Source organism: Eurosta solidaginis, unplaced genomic scaffold, assembly GCF_040869045.1.
Source record: "Eurosta solidaginis isolate ZX-2024a unplaced genomic scaffold, ASM4086904v1 ctg00000339.1, whole genome shotgun sequence".
Classification (NCBI taxonomy): Eukaryota; Metazoa; Arthropoda; class Insecta; order Diptera; family Tephritidae; genus Eurosta; species Eurosta solidaginis.
In genome coordinates, this window is record NW_027136884.1 from 456,236 (window position 1) to 475,458 (window position 19,223).

A 19,223-nucleotide genomic window follows, 5' to 3' on the forward strand; every position below is an offset into this window, starting at 1 on the left:
TAAGATGCAGTGCTTCTACTTTTTAAATGAGTGAAAAAAGTTGAGCAGTAAATCAAAGCTTAAGCGTAGCGAAGTTCGAACACGCGAGCCCGTTGAAGAAAGTCTTATCATTTGCCAGGCGCATAATAAAAATTTATCGTTTTTTCTTTTCTTTCCCTTTAATGAAGCACAGCATTTGCATGGAAGCAACAGCAACAATTCATCTACATAAATTGAATAGACGCATAGGGTCAAATGATTGGTGCAGTAAGCTGCAAGCACTGCACGCGTTAGTATGCAACAACAGTAACAAAATAATTTTTTAACATTTTTTTTTTTCTCTTTTTTGTTTTGAGTTTCGTATTCTACCAGTCAGTCTCGTCTCTGGTGAATAATCAAAGCAATCAGAGCTTTTGCTGGGCCACAAATCCATTACTAAGATTACAGGACTACATTCATATACTTAGATATTTATGTATACAGCAGCGAACAGAAAAAAAGCAGTAGGAATTTGTTTGTAATTTCGTAAATTGAATTAAAGGAGTCTTTACTTTTGGTATTTTAATACAAATTTTCTATTAATTCTGTTATTGAAATTATGCACATAAATCTCGAAAAGATGTTCGAAAATATTCGAAAACTCCAAAAAATTTTACAAAAATTACGAAATTTTTATTTGGAGGTCTTTGAAATTTTTAGTGAACTAAAAGCGATCATGCTAAAATAAACTCAGAAAAATTTCAGAGAGCTCGAAGTAAAAATTTCAAAATTTTCGTAAAATTTTTTCGAATTTTTCGAGAACGTTTTCAGAACTGGTTTGGATGGTCTCAGCTAAAAAGATATATAGGCATTTTTTCTTAAAATACCGAAAATATAAAAAGATCTTAATTGACAAAATTAGAAAGAAAATATGTCACTGCAATTTTTCTCCTCGCTGTTCTACATGTGTGTACGTTACAGCTGTTTATAGTAACACAAGTACACCACATTAACAAGGTTTCGAAGTTATTTCCTTTAAATTAAAACTTTTCAGCATGCTATTAAGGGTTGTAACTAACTGCAAAAAAGAACTCTAGGCCTCCCCATATAAAATTGTTTGGTGCCGAAAAAGATTTCGATTAAAACATGTTCTTCAGCCAACCGCTAAAACGATAATTTTAGATATACATATCTCCTAAATTTAGAGTTCATATTTTTCAGAACCCAAAATAGATCAATATCGAAAAAATTTAACATGAAAATAAACCACGATCACTTTTTCAACATCGAATATTTCGAAAAAATGTGTGCGAGTGGATTGATTTTATGACAATTTTGAAAAAAAAAAAATGGATGTGGCACCGCCTACATTCATAAGAGCATTAAACATTTTAAGAGCCAAACCCAATTTTTTAAGAACAAGCCATAAGCGAAAAGAAAATTACTTCGTTTTGCGAAGTTAGTTCGAAAAACCATACATATATTTTCGATAGATAATTATATAACCGCTTTTAATATTTTCGAAAATCTAAGTTTCGACTTTGTAAAATAACTATTAAATAAACTTGACATAAGAAGCTAACAATTCTGTGTCCACTTTAAGATTATAATCCTTCAGACTGTTGAAAACTCAAGATTCCTGAAGGCCATACAAGTGGCTGTTGGCAGCTCTTTGGGAAAAAGACGAAAAGAACTGTTGACGACATAAAACAATTGGACGGCCGATCTTGGACTACGCGTCGCAAATACACTGATACTCTCGATCTACAAAACTCCCGCGTGAAATGATTGAAGGCCCCATTTGCAGAACTTATGCATATGTGCAAACGTAGGTAGCTTATTTTTAAGAGTGACGTCTGGTAAATAGTTTTACTGTATTATTATTACTCAAATTCGTAAATGTTAGGTGCTCCTAATTTTTGGGCTACAGCTGTATTCATGTGCTAAGTTGATACACAATGTAACGCCTCATATTTTGCGGAGTGACAGCAACTAGGCGCAAAAATGCAGACACGTACATATTAAACAAGTAAGGAAGGCTAAGTTCGGGTGCAACCGAACATTACATACTCAGTTGAGAGCTATGGAGACAAAATAAGGAAAATCACCATGTAGGAAAAAGAACCTAGGGTAACCCTGGAATGTGGTTGTATGACATGTGTATCAAATGGAAGGTATTAAAGAGTATTTTAAGAGAGAGTAGGCCATAGTTCTATGGATGGCCGCCATTTAGGGATATCGCCATAAAGGTGGACCAAGGCTGACTCTAGAATGTGTTTGTACGATATGGGTATCAAATGAAAGGTGATAATGAGTATTTTAAAAGGGAATAGGCTTTAGTTCTATAGGTGAACGCCTTTTCGAGAAATCCCCATAAAGGTGGACCAGGGGTGACTCTAGAATATGTTTGTACGATATGGGTATCAAATGAAAGCTGTTAATGAGTATTTTGAAAAGGAGTGATCCTTAGTTCCCTAGGTGGACGCCGTTTCGAGATATCGCCATAAAGGTGGACCAGGGGTGTCTCTAGTTGTACGATATGGGAATCAAATGAAAGGTGTTACTGAGCGTTTTAAGAGGGAGTGGGCATTAGGTCTATAGGTGGACGCCTTTTCGAAATGTCGCCATTAGGGTGGGCCAGGGGTGACTCTAGAATGTGTTTGTACGATATGGGTATCAAACGAAAGGTGTTACTGAGCATTTTAAGAGGGAGTGGGCATTAGGTCCATAGGTGGACGCCTTTTCGAGATATCGCCATTAGGGTGGGCCAGGGGTGACTCTGGAATGTGTTTGTACGATATGGGTATCAAATGAAAGGTGGTAATGAGTATTTTAAAAGGGGGTAATCCTCAGTTCTATAGGTGGACGCCTTTTCGAGATATCGACATAAAGGTTGATCAAGGGTGACTCTAGAATGTTTGTACGATATGGGTATCAAACGAAAGGTGTTACTGAGCATTTTAAGAGGGAGTGGACATTAGGTCCATAGGTGGACGCCTTTTCGAGATATCGCCATTAGGGTGGGCCAGGGGTGACTCTAGAATGTGTTTGTACGATATGGGTATCAAACGAAAGGTGTTACTGAGCATTTTAAGAGGGAGTGGGCATTAGGTCCATAGGTGGACGCCTTTTCGAGATATCGCCATTAGGGTGGGCCAGGGGTGACTCTGGAATGCGTTTGTACGATATGGGTATCAAATGAAAGGTGGTAATGAGTATTTTAAAAGGGAGTAATCCTCAGTTCTATAGGTGGACGCCTTTTCGAGATGTCGCCATAAAGGTGGACTAAGGGTGACTCTAGAATGTTTTTACGATATGGGTTTCAAACGAAAGGAGTTACTGAGCATTTTAAGAGGGAGTGGGCACTAGGTCTATAGGTGGACGCCTTTTCGAGATATCGCCATTAGGGTGGGCCAGGGGTGACTCTAGAATGTTTGTACGATATGGGTATCAAACGAAAGGTGTTACTGAGCATTTTAAGAGAAAGTGGGCATTAGGTCTATAGGTGGGCGCCTTTTCGAGATATCGCCATTAGGGTGGGCCAGGGTGACTCTAGAATGTGTTTGTACGATATTGGTATCAAATGAAAGGTGGTAATGAGTATTTTAAAAGGGAGTAATCCTCAGTTCTATAGGTGGACGCCTTTTCGAGATATCGACATAAAGGTTGACCAAGGGTGACTCTAGAATGTTTGTACGATATGGGTATCAAACGAAAGGTGTTACTGAGCATTTTAAGAGGGAGTGGGCATTAGGTCTATAGGTGGACGCCTTTTCGAGATATCGCCATTAGGGTGGGCCAGGGGTGACTCTAGAATGTTTGTACGATATGGGTATCAAACGAAAGGTGTTACTGAGCATTTTAAGAGGGAGTGGGCATTAGGTCTATAGGTGGACGCCTTTTCGAGATATCGCCATTAGGGTGGGCCAGGGGTGACTCTAGAATGTTTGTACGATATGGGTATCAAAGGAAAGGTGTTACTGAGCATTTTAAGAGGGAGTGGACATTAGGTCTATAGGTGGACGCCTTTTCGAGATATCGCCATTAGGGTGGGCCAGGGGTGACTCTAGAATGTTTTTACGATATGGGTATCAAACGAAAGGTGTTACTGAGCATTTTAAGAGGGAGTGGGCATTAGGTCTATAGGTGCACGCCTTTTCGAGATATCGCCATTAGGGTGGGCCAGGGTTGACTCTAGAATGTGTTTGTACGATATGGGTATCAAATTAAAGGTATTGATGAGGGTTTTAAAAGCGAGTGGCCCTTAGATGTATATGTGAAGGCGTTCTCGCGATATCGACCAAATGTGGATCAGGTGATCCAGAAAATCATCTGTCGGGTACTGCTAATTTATTTATATATTCAATAACACTAACAGTATTCCTGCCAAGATTCCAAGGGCTGTTGATTTCGCCTTGTAGAACTTTTTCATTTTCTTCTACTTAATATGGTAGGTGTCACACCCATTTTACAAGTTTTTTCCAAAGTTATATTTTGCGTCAATAAACCAATCCAGTTACCATGTTTCATCCCTTTTTTCGTATTTGGTATAGAATTATGGCATTTTTTTAATTTTTCGTAATTTTCGATATCGATAAAGTGGGCGTGGTTATGGTGGATTTCGGCAATTTTTTATACCAAGATAAAGTGAGTTCAGATAAGTACGTGGGCTAAGTTTAGTAAAGATATATCGGTTTTTGCTCAAGTTATTGTGTTAACGGCCGAGCGGAAGGACAGACGGTGGACTGTGTATAAAAACTGGGCGTGGCTTCCACCGATTTCGCCCATTTTCACAGAGAACAGTTACCGTCATAGAATCTATGCTCCTACCAAATTTCAAAAGGATTGGTAAATTTTTGTTCGACTTATGGCATTAAAAGTATTCTAGACGCACTAAATGAAAATGGGCGGAGCCACGCCCATTTTGAAATTTTCTTTTATTTTTGTATGTTGTTGCATAATATCATTACTGGAGTTGAATTTTGACTTAATTTACTTATATACAGTAAAGATATTAAATTTTTTGTTAAAATTTGAATTTAAAAAAAAAATTTTTTAAAAAGTGGGCGTGTTCTTCATCCAATTTTGCTAATTTTTATTTAGCACATATATAGTAATAGTAGTAACGTTCCTGCCAAATTTCATCATGATATCTTCAACGACTGCCAAATTACAGCTTGCAAAACTTTTAAATTACCTTCTTGTAAAAGTGGGCGGTGCCACGCCCATTGTCCAAAATCTTACTAATTTTCTATTCTGCGTCATAACGTCAACCCATCTACCAAGTTTCATCGCTTTAACCGCCTTTGGCAATGAATTATCGCATTTTTTCGGTTTTTCGAAATTTTCGATATCGAAAAAGTGGGCGTGGTTATAGTCCGATATCGTTCATTTTAAATACCGATCTGAGATGAGTGCTCAGGAACCTACATACCAAATTTCATCAAGATACCTCAAAATTTACTCAAGTTATCGTGTTAACGGACGGACGGACGGACGGACGGACGGACAAGGCTCAATCAAATTTTTTCTGGATCCTGATTATTTTGATATATGGAAGTCTATATCTATCTCGATTCCTTTATATATGTACAACCAACCGTTATCCAATCAAACTTAATATACTCTGTGAGCTCTGCTCAACTGAGTATAAAAATCAAGCTTGCTCACTTAAGAAGCAAATTTAAATACACAGATTGAGGCGCTGACAGTAAAAAGTACTTAACGAAGCAGCTTCAGCCATACTATATGTGCATACGTATACATTATTTGTTTTTGTCAAATCTATGTGTGGAAGCATACAGCTAGGCTTTTTTGGGCGTTACCAACACTGCCGGCTTTGTGTTGGCTAATTTATGAAGCTTACATGCGAGTTGTTGGCATTCCTAAAAATATTTATACATTTAGTTATTTTTTTTTTTTTTTTGAAAAAGCCGGTTGTAGCAGCTTACGCGCTATATTAACTAAACCTATACATGTACATATATTGATAGACATATATAGATATATATATATATATATTTGTAAAAATGTATACAAATTAATCATTTGTGTATATTCATATGCTTCTCCTTTTTTTATTCACCAAAAATAATGTTTTTATGTAACATGTTACTGTCAGCTGTTCCTGACAACCAACCACTGTGCTGTTTACGGCCTGAAAGAGATTACAAAATAATACCAAATCAAAGAAAAATGCTAATAAACAAATTAAATGTTGTATAGAATGATTTCAAATGCATTGCAATGCATGACAATCGAATCAAATGATCGTTTATTGAATAATACATATATGAGCACAATGGCGTGATATCTATACATGTATGCGTGAAGTCATATGCAAGGCCAGCAGGAATATTTTTCCTTAAAAAATTAGATCAAATTTAATAAAAGCTTACATAGAAGCTTTTCATAAACTCCATTTTAAAACGCTACTTACATCAAGAGCTTTTCTAATAGGGATATTGATAAACAATGATCAGCACTTGAACCAGCTGATGATGTGATGTACTGTTTAGGTTTCATAGTACGTATGTATTTGTGGGAGAGCTCATTATATCGCTCGTTTACTACAATAGTGTCATAACTCAAAAAACATAATTTTCCTGGAGAGCCACTGATATATTTTAACTGCCATATGTTGCACATTTAAAGGCATATTTTCATTTTTATAGCACGTTATAGCAATTTTTAACTGATATTCAACATAGATCATGATATTGGTTACGTCTATATGTTATTAATTCAAAAGTCATGTTTTTTGAGTTATGACACTATTGAAGTAAATGAGCGATATGTTATCAAAAGCCGATTTAAATGGCCTTCCTGCCCTTTTAAAAGTTTTATATTTCTAAAAGATTTTAAAAGAGAGCTTTTCTATATAATTTTCTTTCCGAGCTTTTTATAATTTTCTAGAATTACTTCTCACTTCATCATGGTGTGTTTTCTGCTTTTATATCAACAATTTTGTAGTTTTTCACAAGCTTTTTCATGTTCTTATAAGATTTTTTGTTAATTTTAAAGTTCTAGTTTAGCTTGAGCTTGAAGCTTTTCTTTTTTTTGAAGAGCTAATTAAATGCTGCTAAAATTCTATTTTCAATCGCCAACGGAAACTTTTATAAAAGAATGCGAAGTTCTATATTTACAAAGAAACTTAAATCAGAGCTACTGTAAGCCTGTAATAATTTTCGTTTTGAGTTAGCGCGTTTCACAAAACACAAAAAAATTATTTGAAAAAGCTTTTAATTATAATAGAATAAAAAGTTCGAATACAAAAAAAAAATTATAAAAAACTTAATTTCAAATAAGAAAAAACTTATCATAATGATAATAGTCACATAGAGTTATTGCTAGGACCCTGAGCTCTATTTCGAGCCCATAATCTCGCAAAACTAGCAGGCTGACAAACAACAAGTTGCCTTTTTTTCTTCTTTCAAACAAAAATAAGGTTTAAATATCCATGGCAACTCCGATAATTTGACATTATTTAAGTTTTAAGAGAAATTCAGTACACGGAAGCTTTTGGCTGAGCTTTCTTAATATAAGTACTATAATAAAAATAAAAACTTTATAAGACTTGTGTAGCTTACCATTTTAAAGTCTCGCAAAGCTGGGAAGTTTAAGTGATTTTTTATGAACTTTTAGTCAAGCTTATTATATGTAGAGTAAGTATATATACGGACTGAATAAAATAAAACTTTCCCTGGCATTTTACGACTAAGAAAGCTAGCATTTTGTAATCTTGCACGATTTCGAGGGATTGATAAATAAATAGAGAGCAAAAGACAAAAGCAAGATCAAAGAAATACTAAAGGAATAAATCGTTCCCGAGATGGTCGGGCTAATACTTTAATGGTACTTGTTACCGGAACGTACTGGATCTGCATCCGGCAAAGGACCATCCACATCGATAACACTGCCCAAAACTCTTGGGGAGTATCCTTATCGCTACAACAAAAACAACTGAAATAAATTTTTTAAGGGTCTGGGTAAACCTTTTTTATAAGATTCTCAAAAATCTCGTTTAGTAAGAATCTTATATATAGAATTTACGTGTAACAGTGTTTATGGTTTACAAACGCGCTGGTTTAGCCTCACTGGTGTCTATACATTCTTCTTCGGAAGTAGGGAAATAGGTAATAGGGGCCCCCACGTGGTAGCACAACGGGCCACAATGGCCTACGTGAGTATCCGCTTGGACAGCGGAGGCAGCCACTTCAACCCAACCTCACCATGTGGTTGAACTCCTTCAAAACGGCTCGACCGGGGAGAGGGGGAGGAAGAGTAAAAAATAAAAACTTCTTAAAATTTATGCAGCTACACCATAGTAAGGACAAAACAACGTCTGTCGGGTCTGCTAGTTTAATAATAATGCCTAGAAATTATAAAGTAAACTTAAATACATTTTTCGAAATAGCTGCGCATCAAAAATATTTCACGTGTCTAGAAAAGCTAACATTAATGAAGCACTTCATACATACAGACGTATCTATATATATATGTGCATATAATAATATTGTTATCCGTTGTGGAATGAAATTGTAATCTAATAGGATGGAATGAAAACAAGTCGCATGGTTAGACAGAAAAATCTCTATTTGTATGTTTGTATATATGCACGTTTGCATTGGAAAAGCTCTATAGCAATGAAATGTATTTCTAACAACTACATTTAATCATCAAGCGTGAACAACGTGCAAAATCAATTAGACAATAAACAAACACAGCACAGCATCACAATCAAAAATAACACGAAAATATTCGAAATCAGTAATTTTTCATGTGGTTGCGAGTTTTTTTTTTTTAATATATATATTTTTTTTTTGATAATTTTTTTTAACAAATTTTGCACATTTTAGCAAAACATTTTACTGCTGTGTTGTTGCCCAAACTATCTGTTATTCATATTTGGAAAAATCTGTATTCCTGCATACAATTTTCGTGTTTTTAACTATTGGTGTGATAGTTCGGAAATTTCAATTTTTTCTTTTAGATTTTCTGTTTACCATTTATCACTCGTAAGTTTATTATTCTGTTTGCATATCAAATAAAGAAAATTTGATTTTAGTTTGTGTTGCAGCTGTGTACATAAATTTGGATAGATTGATTTTATAGCAGCCAACACACGGATGTTTTATTTAATTATGCAATTTCAAATGTTATTTGTTTACAAGTTGAATATAAAAACTGTGCGCCTAAATGTTTTGTTTTTTTCTGTTTTTCTTTGTTAGTAATGATTGCGGTTTTAAACAATGGCAAATTGAAGTAATTCAGTTTAGCATGATACTTTTTGTTGTAGTGTTATTTTGAAAATTTCTAAACGAATGCGTCTTTATTTATATTTGAAATACATAAATGCTACAAAAAGTATCATATTTACGGAGTCAAAATGTTAAAGTGAACAATTAAAGCGAAATTTAGAATTAAAAAAAAAAAAAAATGTAAGGCGCGATAACATCCGAAGAGATCTAAGGCCGAGCTTCTCTTGAGAATTAAAAGCTGAAAATATGTTAAATTTAAATTTAGAAATGGATAATGACTTAGTTCGAGTAGAACCAAACTTTACTTATATATCCAGCTGGTTACGATTTATATGTGCCAATTTGAAATGAAGGCAGTGTCAGGCCCGTTTCCAAAAATTTTACTAACATTTTCTGTGTTTTTTTACACATGTATATACATATGCACTTAAACTTTATATGGTCTGCTAAACTTTATATGTTACTTTATTTAAACTTATGAAATTGTTGCATAGAAAATTAGTACTACTATGCATTTTACTTAGTTGCAACTGAAACGTGCCGCCAGATGGAACTCCTTAACAATATCTAAGTGATGATAAGCGTTTTTTTACTAGCAAATGTAGATGTATACTTATGTAAGGATGTATCCCTGCCAGCGTGTTTCGGATAATTTTATAGTCTTTCGCCAAGATGTAAATAATTCGATACGTTTTGTAGTTAATAAGGCGATATAAATTCATTTCACAAACAAACGAGTATTTGAACGAAAATTTTTCCTTTAAGCAGGTATTGAGGCGATAAATGTAACATTTTGAATTTTTGAGAACTCTTTTCAATTATTACGGTACAAGGCCCAAACAAAGGTGAGCAAATCCCATTGTTTTCTCTACTCTATTATCTTGCAGGAACATACGTGGCAGTCTTGTTTATGGGGCACGAATTCATTCTCATTTTTTGAATTATCTGACTTCCCAGTGGTGCTTCCTGTTGAACCAGCTTTGGCAAGACATTGGCAACGATTTCGCTCTTTGCTTAAGAAATGGCAACTTGCCCACTTTTGTCAAAATATTTTCTCACATCAATATGAATCTTCTTTGCCAATTTCAACATCCCAAAATATTCTATCGAATTAACTACTTTTGCATTACAAAAATACTAGCTTCCTCGATACTTTTCGTCTTATCGCTTTAGTTACTTCCATTCGTCTCGGAATAGTTTGTAAATGTTGTGTCGCTTTCGTATCTAAATTTCGTCTCGCATTGGGGGAACAATTCTTCCCGCAGGCTGATAAGAATTCGAAACAACGGCGATATCTCCGGCATCGAATAAGTGACTTGTGCGATAGAGAATGCCAACAGGAATAATTTATCCAAATTTTAACAGTGTACCAGTATACGCTAGTAATTTACTCCATTTTGCAAAATTTTCGACGTCGAAAAAGTGGGCGTGGTTTTAGTTAAATTTTGGCTCCAAAGTACGATTCTAATATCGCTAAAATTATACCAAAGCATTCTCGAAGCTATGCTAACAATAATTCGGCAAAGATCCTGGAATAGTCCTAAACTGATTCCGAAAAATTCTGGAAATATTCCCAAAAATATCAATAAATCATTACAAATGAACACCGGAAATAGTCCTGAAATTTTCTAAATTATCGACGTAATTCCGGAATAATCCCGAAAACTATTATGGAATAATCTCGATTAAATTACCGAAATTATCCCGAAATATTGCGCAATGGTTCAGAAAACTATCCCAAAGCAGTACTGGAAATATCTAGAAAGCAATCCCGTAACAGTCCAGAAATTACCCTGTAAATATCCTAATAATAATTATGAAATTATCGTAGAATTTATACCAAAATAAATTTCTCTAGCATTAGTAATGAGTAGGCTTAGGTAAGCATCTCGCCTGCAGGCTTATATATGTATAAGCTAGCTTTGACTTTGAAGGAGAGAAAGTACGGCGTAGGTTTAATAATTATCCAGCACTTGGGAGCCTTGGTAGATGCAACCGACCGGGAGAGCAAGCTATTGGAATGGAGCACGAGGAAGTTTGATTGCAGGGGTTGTACAATTCAACCCATTCAGGGGGTTGCCACAGCAATTTATATCAAATTATCAACCACAACTACATATGGTGAGTCCCGATTATTTAGCAGGCGAAGCTGTGGCGACCTAAAGTTCCCCACTGGCGAAGGGGGTTTGATGACCTAGAAAGTTGAACGTGGTCATTTCAAACCCTTCCCGCAATGGTCGGGCTAATGCCGTAATGGTGATATTTTTCATCACCATAAAAATCGATTAAAAAAAATCTACGCTTCTGAGAGTCTCCTTTAGTTTCAAGAAAAAAATGATACGTTTAAGAGGAAGTGGGAACAGGTAGAGGGCAATTCGCTGAAAATAATTTTGGTGTGAGAATCGTTCGATACCAGTCCAGAGGAGGTGGTTATATCAAGTCGCTCCCGAGATGAGCAGACTATGACCGTTAAAGCACAAATTTCCAGAACGTGCCGACGTAGTTTAGTGCCTTTTAACCACTCATTTAGTTTTTAGTTTCAAAGCATACCGTGGTGTTAACAGTCACCTGCATTCCGACAACATTCAAGTAACATAATGTGAGAAGCGAAAATGGAAAATGGATCACCATGTCTACCCCGAAAAGGAAAGAATTTTGATTACTTTTACATATTGTTGCAAGTTTATAGAAATACCTTATGAAACAAAGCAAGTTAATGTAAATTTTTAGAAACTTAGAGATCTATTGTAAAAACATTCATTCAATAAAAAATATTAGATAAAGCAAGAGCAAACGAAAAATTTATTAAAATTTTCAGAAGTGATGGACACGCCTAATTATGATATTTTAAATAATTTAAAATCTTATACAGTCGCGCAATTGAAGACAATGCTGCGCAAATTTGAAGAAGAGACTAATGGAACAAAAAATTAATTGAAGATTCGTTTGGCTAGTTTGCCAAATTTAGGTGAATTTCTGCCTTTAAAAAACATTTGAAATCAGTAGTGCAAATAGTCACGCATACGACGTCGAAAGTATTAATACAGGCGATGCAAGTGCTGACAATCATACCGTAGTGTGTGAGGATGATGAGCGTTACGTGTGTGCTGATGCATGTGATGAGGGACGTGATCGTAATCAAGAAAGAGAAAATATGGAAGAAAATGGATTACGTAGTCAGAAAAATGAGTGGGAGTTACTTAAAAGAGAAATAGAACTGATGAAACGCGAAAATGAGTTACAGAAAAAGGAAAACGAGTTGCTTAAAAAAGAAAACGAAATATTAAGAAAGGCTAATTGCGAACAAAGTCAAAATAATTGTGGAATAGAAGCAAGTTTAGGAGCAGGTTTTGCCAGTACGAGCAATTTTATGTTAGCAAAAGAAATAATCCCTGAATTTTTCGGAAACGGTGATAATTTCCAGCAATGGGAAGCGCAGTTAATAAGTGTTCAGAAGGCGTACAATTTGAACGAAAATAATATGAAAGCGCTCATTTCCATTAAGTTGAAAGGTCGAGCTTTAAAATGGTTTTATTCGCGATCTGATATAATATCAATGAGTGTTGCAAACTTACTAATAGAAATGCAGTTATTATTTGAAGATCGCTCAAGCCGGTTAGTCTTAATGAAAGAGTTTGAAATAAGGAAATGGCAGAGTAATGAGTCATTTCAAGAATATTTCAACGAAAAGTTGATTTTATCTAACACATTTTCAATTAATCATGCTGATTTAATAGAACACATTGTAGAGGGAATTCCTGATTATTTTTTCCGATCGCAAGCAAAAAGGCAACGTTTTAAAAATAAGCAAAGTTTACTTGAAGCTTTTCAAGGAGTTAAACTACCTAACAAAAAACGAGTAGATGATAATTTAAATAATAATACTAATACAAGTCAACAATCAAAGCTGAGTAGATGTTTCAACTGCAATTCCCTGGGACATTTGGCAGCCGAATGCCGCAAGCCAAAACGCGAAAAAGGAGCATGTCATGTGTGTGCACAAATGGGCCATTATGCAGTTGAATGTTCTAAAAAGAAGATCCATCATGTTGACGATCAAGATAACAAATATCCTGATGATTATGTAAGGTATATAAATTATAGTTTTATTAGGGATGGATATAATTTTTGTTCAACCTTAGGTACCTTAATTGACACTGGTAGTCCCATCAGCTTTATTCGACAACAGTTCGTGCCTTATGTTCTTCTTTTAAAAAATTTTAATTCTGAAGCGCAATTTTTTGGAATAAATAAAAGTCAACTTCAAATAGTTGGAAAACTAAAATGTATCATTTCGTATTATGAAAAAGATGTAGATTTTTTTTTTTGTATGTCGTACCGGATGACAAAATGACATATCCGGTAATTTTGGGAAGAGATTACTTGAAAATTAATAAATGCGAATTAAAAATTTATCCAAATATATGTACAAAAGGAGAATATAATTATGAAAATGAGTGTTATAATTTAATGAAAATAAGTATTGAAGAAAAGGATACATGTATTGATAATGATGAGATAAGTTTCCATATCCCTCCACGAAGTCTAGCTTATAATGAAAAGGAAAAACTTCAAGAAATATTAGATGACTTATTGTAGAAAAATGTGATTAGGCCTAGTAGATCGGAATACTGTTCACCAAATGTATTAGTGCGGAAAAAACTGGTGATATAGGGCTCTGTGTAGATTACAGAACTTTAAACAAAAATACATTGAAAGATAAATATCCGATACCATTAATTGACGATCTTTTAGATAGATTAGTTAATAAAAAAGTATTTTCTCTATTAGATTTAAAGAGTGCATTTTACCATGTACGAATGAACGAAGATTCTATAAAATACACCTCGTTTGTATCTCCTTTGGGCCAATACGAATTTTGTAGGATGCCATTTGAGCTTAAGAATGCCCCTACCACTTTTCAGCGTTTTGTAAATTATGTATTTGATGATCTCATACGCGCGGGAAAAGTTGCCATTTAGTTGGACGATATAATGGTTGCAACAAGTACTGAAAATGATCATTTAGAGATTATGAAGCAAGTATTCGATAGATTGGTGAGAAACAAATTGGAACTAAGAATTGATAAGTGTAAATTTATGAAATCGGAATTGAGATATTTAGGTTATTGGATTACAAAAGATGGTATTAAGGCCGATAAAAATAACGTAGATGCAGTTAAGAATTTCCGTATTCCAAGAAATAGTAAGGATGTGCATAACTTTTTAGGACTCTGTTCATATTTTAGGAGGTTTATTAAAGGGTTTTCAATTGAAGCTGGTCCATTGTATAATTTAATACGAAAATATGTTAGTTTTAAGTTTGGTGAGAAAGAATTGGAATGTTTCGAAAAATTAAAGATCAAGTTGATGGAAGCACCTACATTATGTATATATGATCCAAAGGACGAGAGTTAATTGCATTGCGATGCAAGCTCTCAAGGGTTTGGCGCTATTCTTTTGCAAAAGAAAGGGGATGGGAAATTCCACCCAATTTTTTACTTTTCAAAATGCACTACTGATGCAGAAACCAAGTATCACAGTTTCGAATTAGAAACTTTGGCGATAATTTACGCATTAAGGAGGTTTAGAATATATTTACAAGGGTTAAAATTTTGCATTGTTACTGATTGCAATTCATTATCGTTTACTTTAAACAAACGGGAAGTGAATCCTAGGATAGCGCGACGGGCTCTGGAGCTAGAAAATTTTGACTACAAACTAGAGCGCCGTAGTGGTACAAGGATGCAACATGTGGATGCGTTGAGTAGGATTTCTAATGTCTTAGTTTTAGAAGAAAATACTTTTGAACAGAATTTATCAATTTGCCAGAATAGAGACAAGATAATTTTACAAATTATGAAAGAGTTAGAGAAGAAGGAAAGTAAGATATTTGAAATAAGAAATGGCCTTATTTATCGCAAAGTAGGTAAGGCAATTTTATTTTATGTACCACAAGAAATGGAAGGAAATATTCTACGACTTTATCATGATGAAATGGGACATTTAGGATGTTATAAAGTTTTTCATGCAATATCTAAATCCTATTGGTTTCCTAAATTGAAAGAGAAAATTCAAGCACATATTCGAAATTGTTTAAAGTGTATTACATTCTCTCAAAAAAATGGTTCTCGTCAAGGACTCTTACACAATATCCCGAAAGGGAATGACCTTTTGAAATGATACATATAGATCACTTTGGTCCAATATTGTTAAAGAATTGTAAAAAAAATACATATTTCTTGTGGTCGATGGTTTCTCAAAATTTTCAAAGCTGTTTGGTGTACGAAATACTGGGGCTAGTGAAGTTATAAGTTGTCTAATGTCATATTTCAATGCATATGGTAGACCGAAATCTTTAATATTGGATAGAGGAAGTGCCTTTACTTCAAAAGAATTTCAATTATTTATGGACACAAATAATATAAAACATATTAAAATAGCTACGGAATCTCCACAAGCTAATGGACACGTAGAGCGAGTAAATCGTATTATAGCTCCAACGATTTCCAAAATTACTAATGCTGGAAATGCATATAGTTTGGATAAAGTCCTGCCGAATATTGAATTTGTTTTGAATAACACTTTTCATCGAAGCATAGGTACAACACCTAGTATTCTATTATTTTATATACCACAAAATGGAGCAGTAATAGATTTTATAAAAGAAAAACTTGAAGATTTTATATAAACGAGGAAGAGAGAGATTTAGAAGTGATACGGTCTAGAGCAGCAAAAAATATAGAAAAGTGTCAGAAGTATAATAAATCTCAAAAAGGTCGGGGTAGGATTTTAAAAGCTTATCACGAAGGAGATTACGTCATGGTGAAGAATTACATAAATATTTCAGGGGCATGTAAAAAAATGGCTCCAAAATTTAAAGGACCTTATAGAGTAGCGAAAGTTCTGCCAAATGACCGATACCTGTTAAAGGATGTTGAAGGATTTCAAGTTAGCCAGGTTCCATATGAAGGGATATGGGAAGTAGCAAATATGAAGTCTTGGTTATTAAATAAAAATCAGGACACAATCGGGGCGATTGCATGTCAGGATGGACGAACTGGTGCAAGTTTATAGAAATACCTTATGAAGCAAAGCAAGTTAATGTAAATTTTTATAAACTTAGAGATCTATTGTAAAAACATTCATTCAATAAAAAATATTAGATAAAGCAAGAGCAAACGAAAAATTTACTACAGAAGTGTCGTTATGAATTTTCATATATCTAACTTTATTACCCCTTATTTTTCAGCATTATATTTATTATTTTATTCCCACCTCAGACTGCAACTGCATTTAACCCTTTTTTTCATTTTATCCGTGATTTTCGCGCTTTTTCGCAAGCTCTTATTCATTCGTTTTTTTTTTCCTACTTAAGACTTTGATCCTTCGCATATCAACAATTTAACACACAAAATAGAATATCTCAAGAACACTTTATTACTACATCGATTTCACATGCATTCCTTAAGTACAAGGGGGGATGAATAGTCTCACACTCCAGCCTCTTTCAAAGCGCGTTCCCGCTTTCTCACCCCAATGGTAACAATCTGCCTGCCGCATGATAATGCTAAATCACAAAATTAAAAATTAAAAAAAGCAACTAGTGTCAACCAAAAAAAACTCCAACAACAAAACCTTAATAGGAAAAAACTCGCAATATAGCAGAATATTTAAAATAAATCTTACAGCAAAAAAACTCTGAAAAAAGTTTGCGCGTAATTATACTACCATCCATTAAATTAAAATCCCCAACAGCTAAAGCTAAGCTTTAAAGCTTACAAATTTGCCATGGAAATAAAGAGAAGATAAAGTATGTACAGAAAAAATGTATATAAATTTAACACAAAAAAAACCTAGAAAGTGTTTTCTTAATTTCCTTTTTCATCTAATTATTCCACAATTACGTTTTCAAAACACTAAGTTAATTTTGTCTTTGTGTGGTCATGGCAGCGTGGCGAGAGCGGCAAGCGCGTAGACGAAGTTTTCTAATATTGTCGGTAACAGCTAAATTTCAAACATCACATCGCCACACATCGTGGGACACATGTGGCACGCTGCATGTGCGTGCTTACTGTTTGTATAACAAACAAAGGCGTTTGAAAACAAAAAGCTAAAGAATCAAAGACAATACAAAACAAATAAATCTCCACAAAGCTGAAACCATAACAATTTTGCTGTATATCGCCTCCTCGGTCTGCGTGTCCATCGCACCTACTTTGTTCTTCACACAAGCTTGCCACTTAAAATACGAACTCACTATAAGTGTCTGTCTTGAATTCAGCTAATTTTAAAGTTCACTTATTGGACGGCTATTAATGAATTGAAGTTTGTAATGGACATGCCGGAGCTGTTGACTTCTTTATATATATATTCATTTTTATTTATCTATTATTATTCCATACTTCACACTTCAGATGGTGAGGCATGCAGTTGTGTTTCCCTTTTTTACGATTTCCTTATACTCTAGTCACAGGAAGTCAATTCACTATATAAACTGGACTTTATTATATTAAATATTTGTTGCATTTGCGCATGCGCGTCGGTGTTATGCAGCTATGAGTTCCGTGAATTGTCAATATTTTTTCAATTTCTACGTTTCCTTCAGCTATTGAATATTTAATGACTTAACTGCAGCGGCATTCCTCTATATAGACTAACATTCTGTGCTTAAATGTGGTGCCTTTTGTTATTGATAATTTTTTAATTACACTGGATCACAAATTCCAATTTTTTTTTCTGCACCAGAGACACCATTATGAAATTCCAATGTAAAATCACCCCCTGAATTTGAAAATCAAGGTTATTTTTAATTCTATGGAAATGTTTTTGAGATATTTACGAATTACCGTTTTTTCACAAAAAAAAAAACCAAAATTGGGTCCACTTAATCATATATATCTCAAGAACGAACTGAGCAATTCCAAAACGGTTTGAAGCTTTTAAAAGGTAATAGAATTTGCTAGGCCCTACAGATTCAAAGATAACGAACAACCATTACAGATTTTTCCAATTTTTTTTGTAAAAATGTGTACTTTGCGAGGAAGGATCTCGAAAATTTTTTGCAGATTTTTTTTTTCTTCTCTCTGTTTTATTACAAAAACCATAAGCTTTCACTGAACAAAATCGATGGACTAATACAAGAGTTATAAGCATTCAAGTAAATTTATCCATTTAATACTTAAGTACCCTACTGGTACATACATATGTGTTAGTATTCGTATATCAGTTAGTTAGCAGGTAAATTTTCGAAGGGTTAATAGATACAAAAAACTGTTAGTGTCATTTTCTCAAACCCAGATACATTTCAAGCAAGAGCATATTTTTAAGGCAGGTAGTGTTTTCTTTGTAGAACTAGGGAACCTTTTCGTCTAAGTTGGCTTGAATTTTTACTTGATCTAAGTATAAATATTATTACATACGCCTTGTTCCAACATAATATCTGCAAGGCTCGCCGGATACTTAAAGTAAAATATTATAGAACTCTTTGCGAACAATTTTCCAAGTACTACATGAAGGAGGACAGTGTTTGTTACTGCAAAGACATTGCTGGTCTATTCAAACAGTTTGGTGAACCATATGATTCAACAGAGTGGCCATTGTTCATAGACGGCAATAAATTAAGTTTAAAGGCCGTATTATTGTTTTGTCAGTTAATTTTAAAACCTATCTGCCCGATAAACAAAAACTTTGTATAAAAATTTTTAAATTTACATGAGAATATATAGCCCTAAATCTGAATTCATGGTCCAGTTCCGAACAAACAAGAACGAGAAAAATGTAAACAAAAAATTTGTTCTGGATTGAAAGATATATCCAGCCTAAGAGAATTATATACTAATGTGTCACTTATGTATTTATCTAATATAACTTTTTGTTTTCTTTCAGGAGTAAATATGTCTTTAAAAGTTCATTTTCTACACTGCCATTTAAATTTTTTCCTGCAAAATTTTGGCGACGAAAGTGATGAGCATGGGGAACGGTGTCACCAGCAAATGAAAATGAT

At 34.2% G+C, this 19,223-nt stretch overlaps 1 protein-coding gene across 1 annotated transcript in view; it reads left to right on the forward strand.

The window, feature by feature from the left end:
* LOC137235649 (TSET complex member tstC-like) overlaps positions 1–19,184 on the forward strand; it is a 169,079-nt gene extending 149,895 nt beyond the window's left edge. The window contains exon 2 of the mRNA XM_067758538.1: positions 19,106–19,184. Coding sequence (XP_067614639.1) covers positions 19,106–19,184 — 79 coding nt within the window. The remainder of the gene's footprint in view (positions 1–19,105) is intronic.
* Positions 19,185–19,223: the final 39 nt, after the last annotated feature.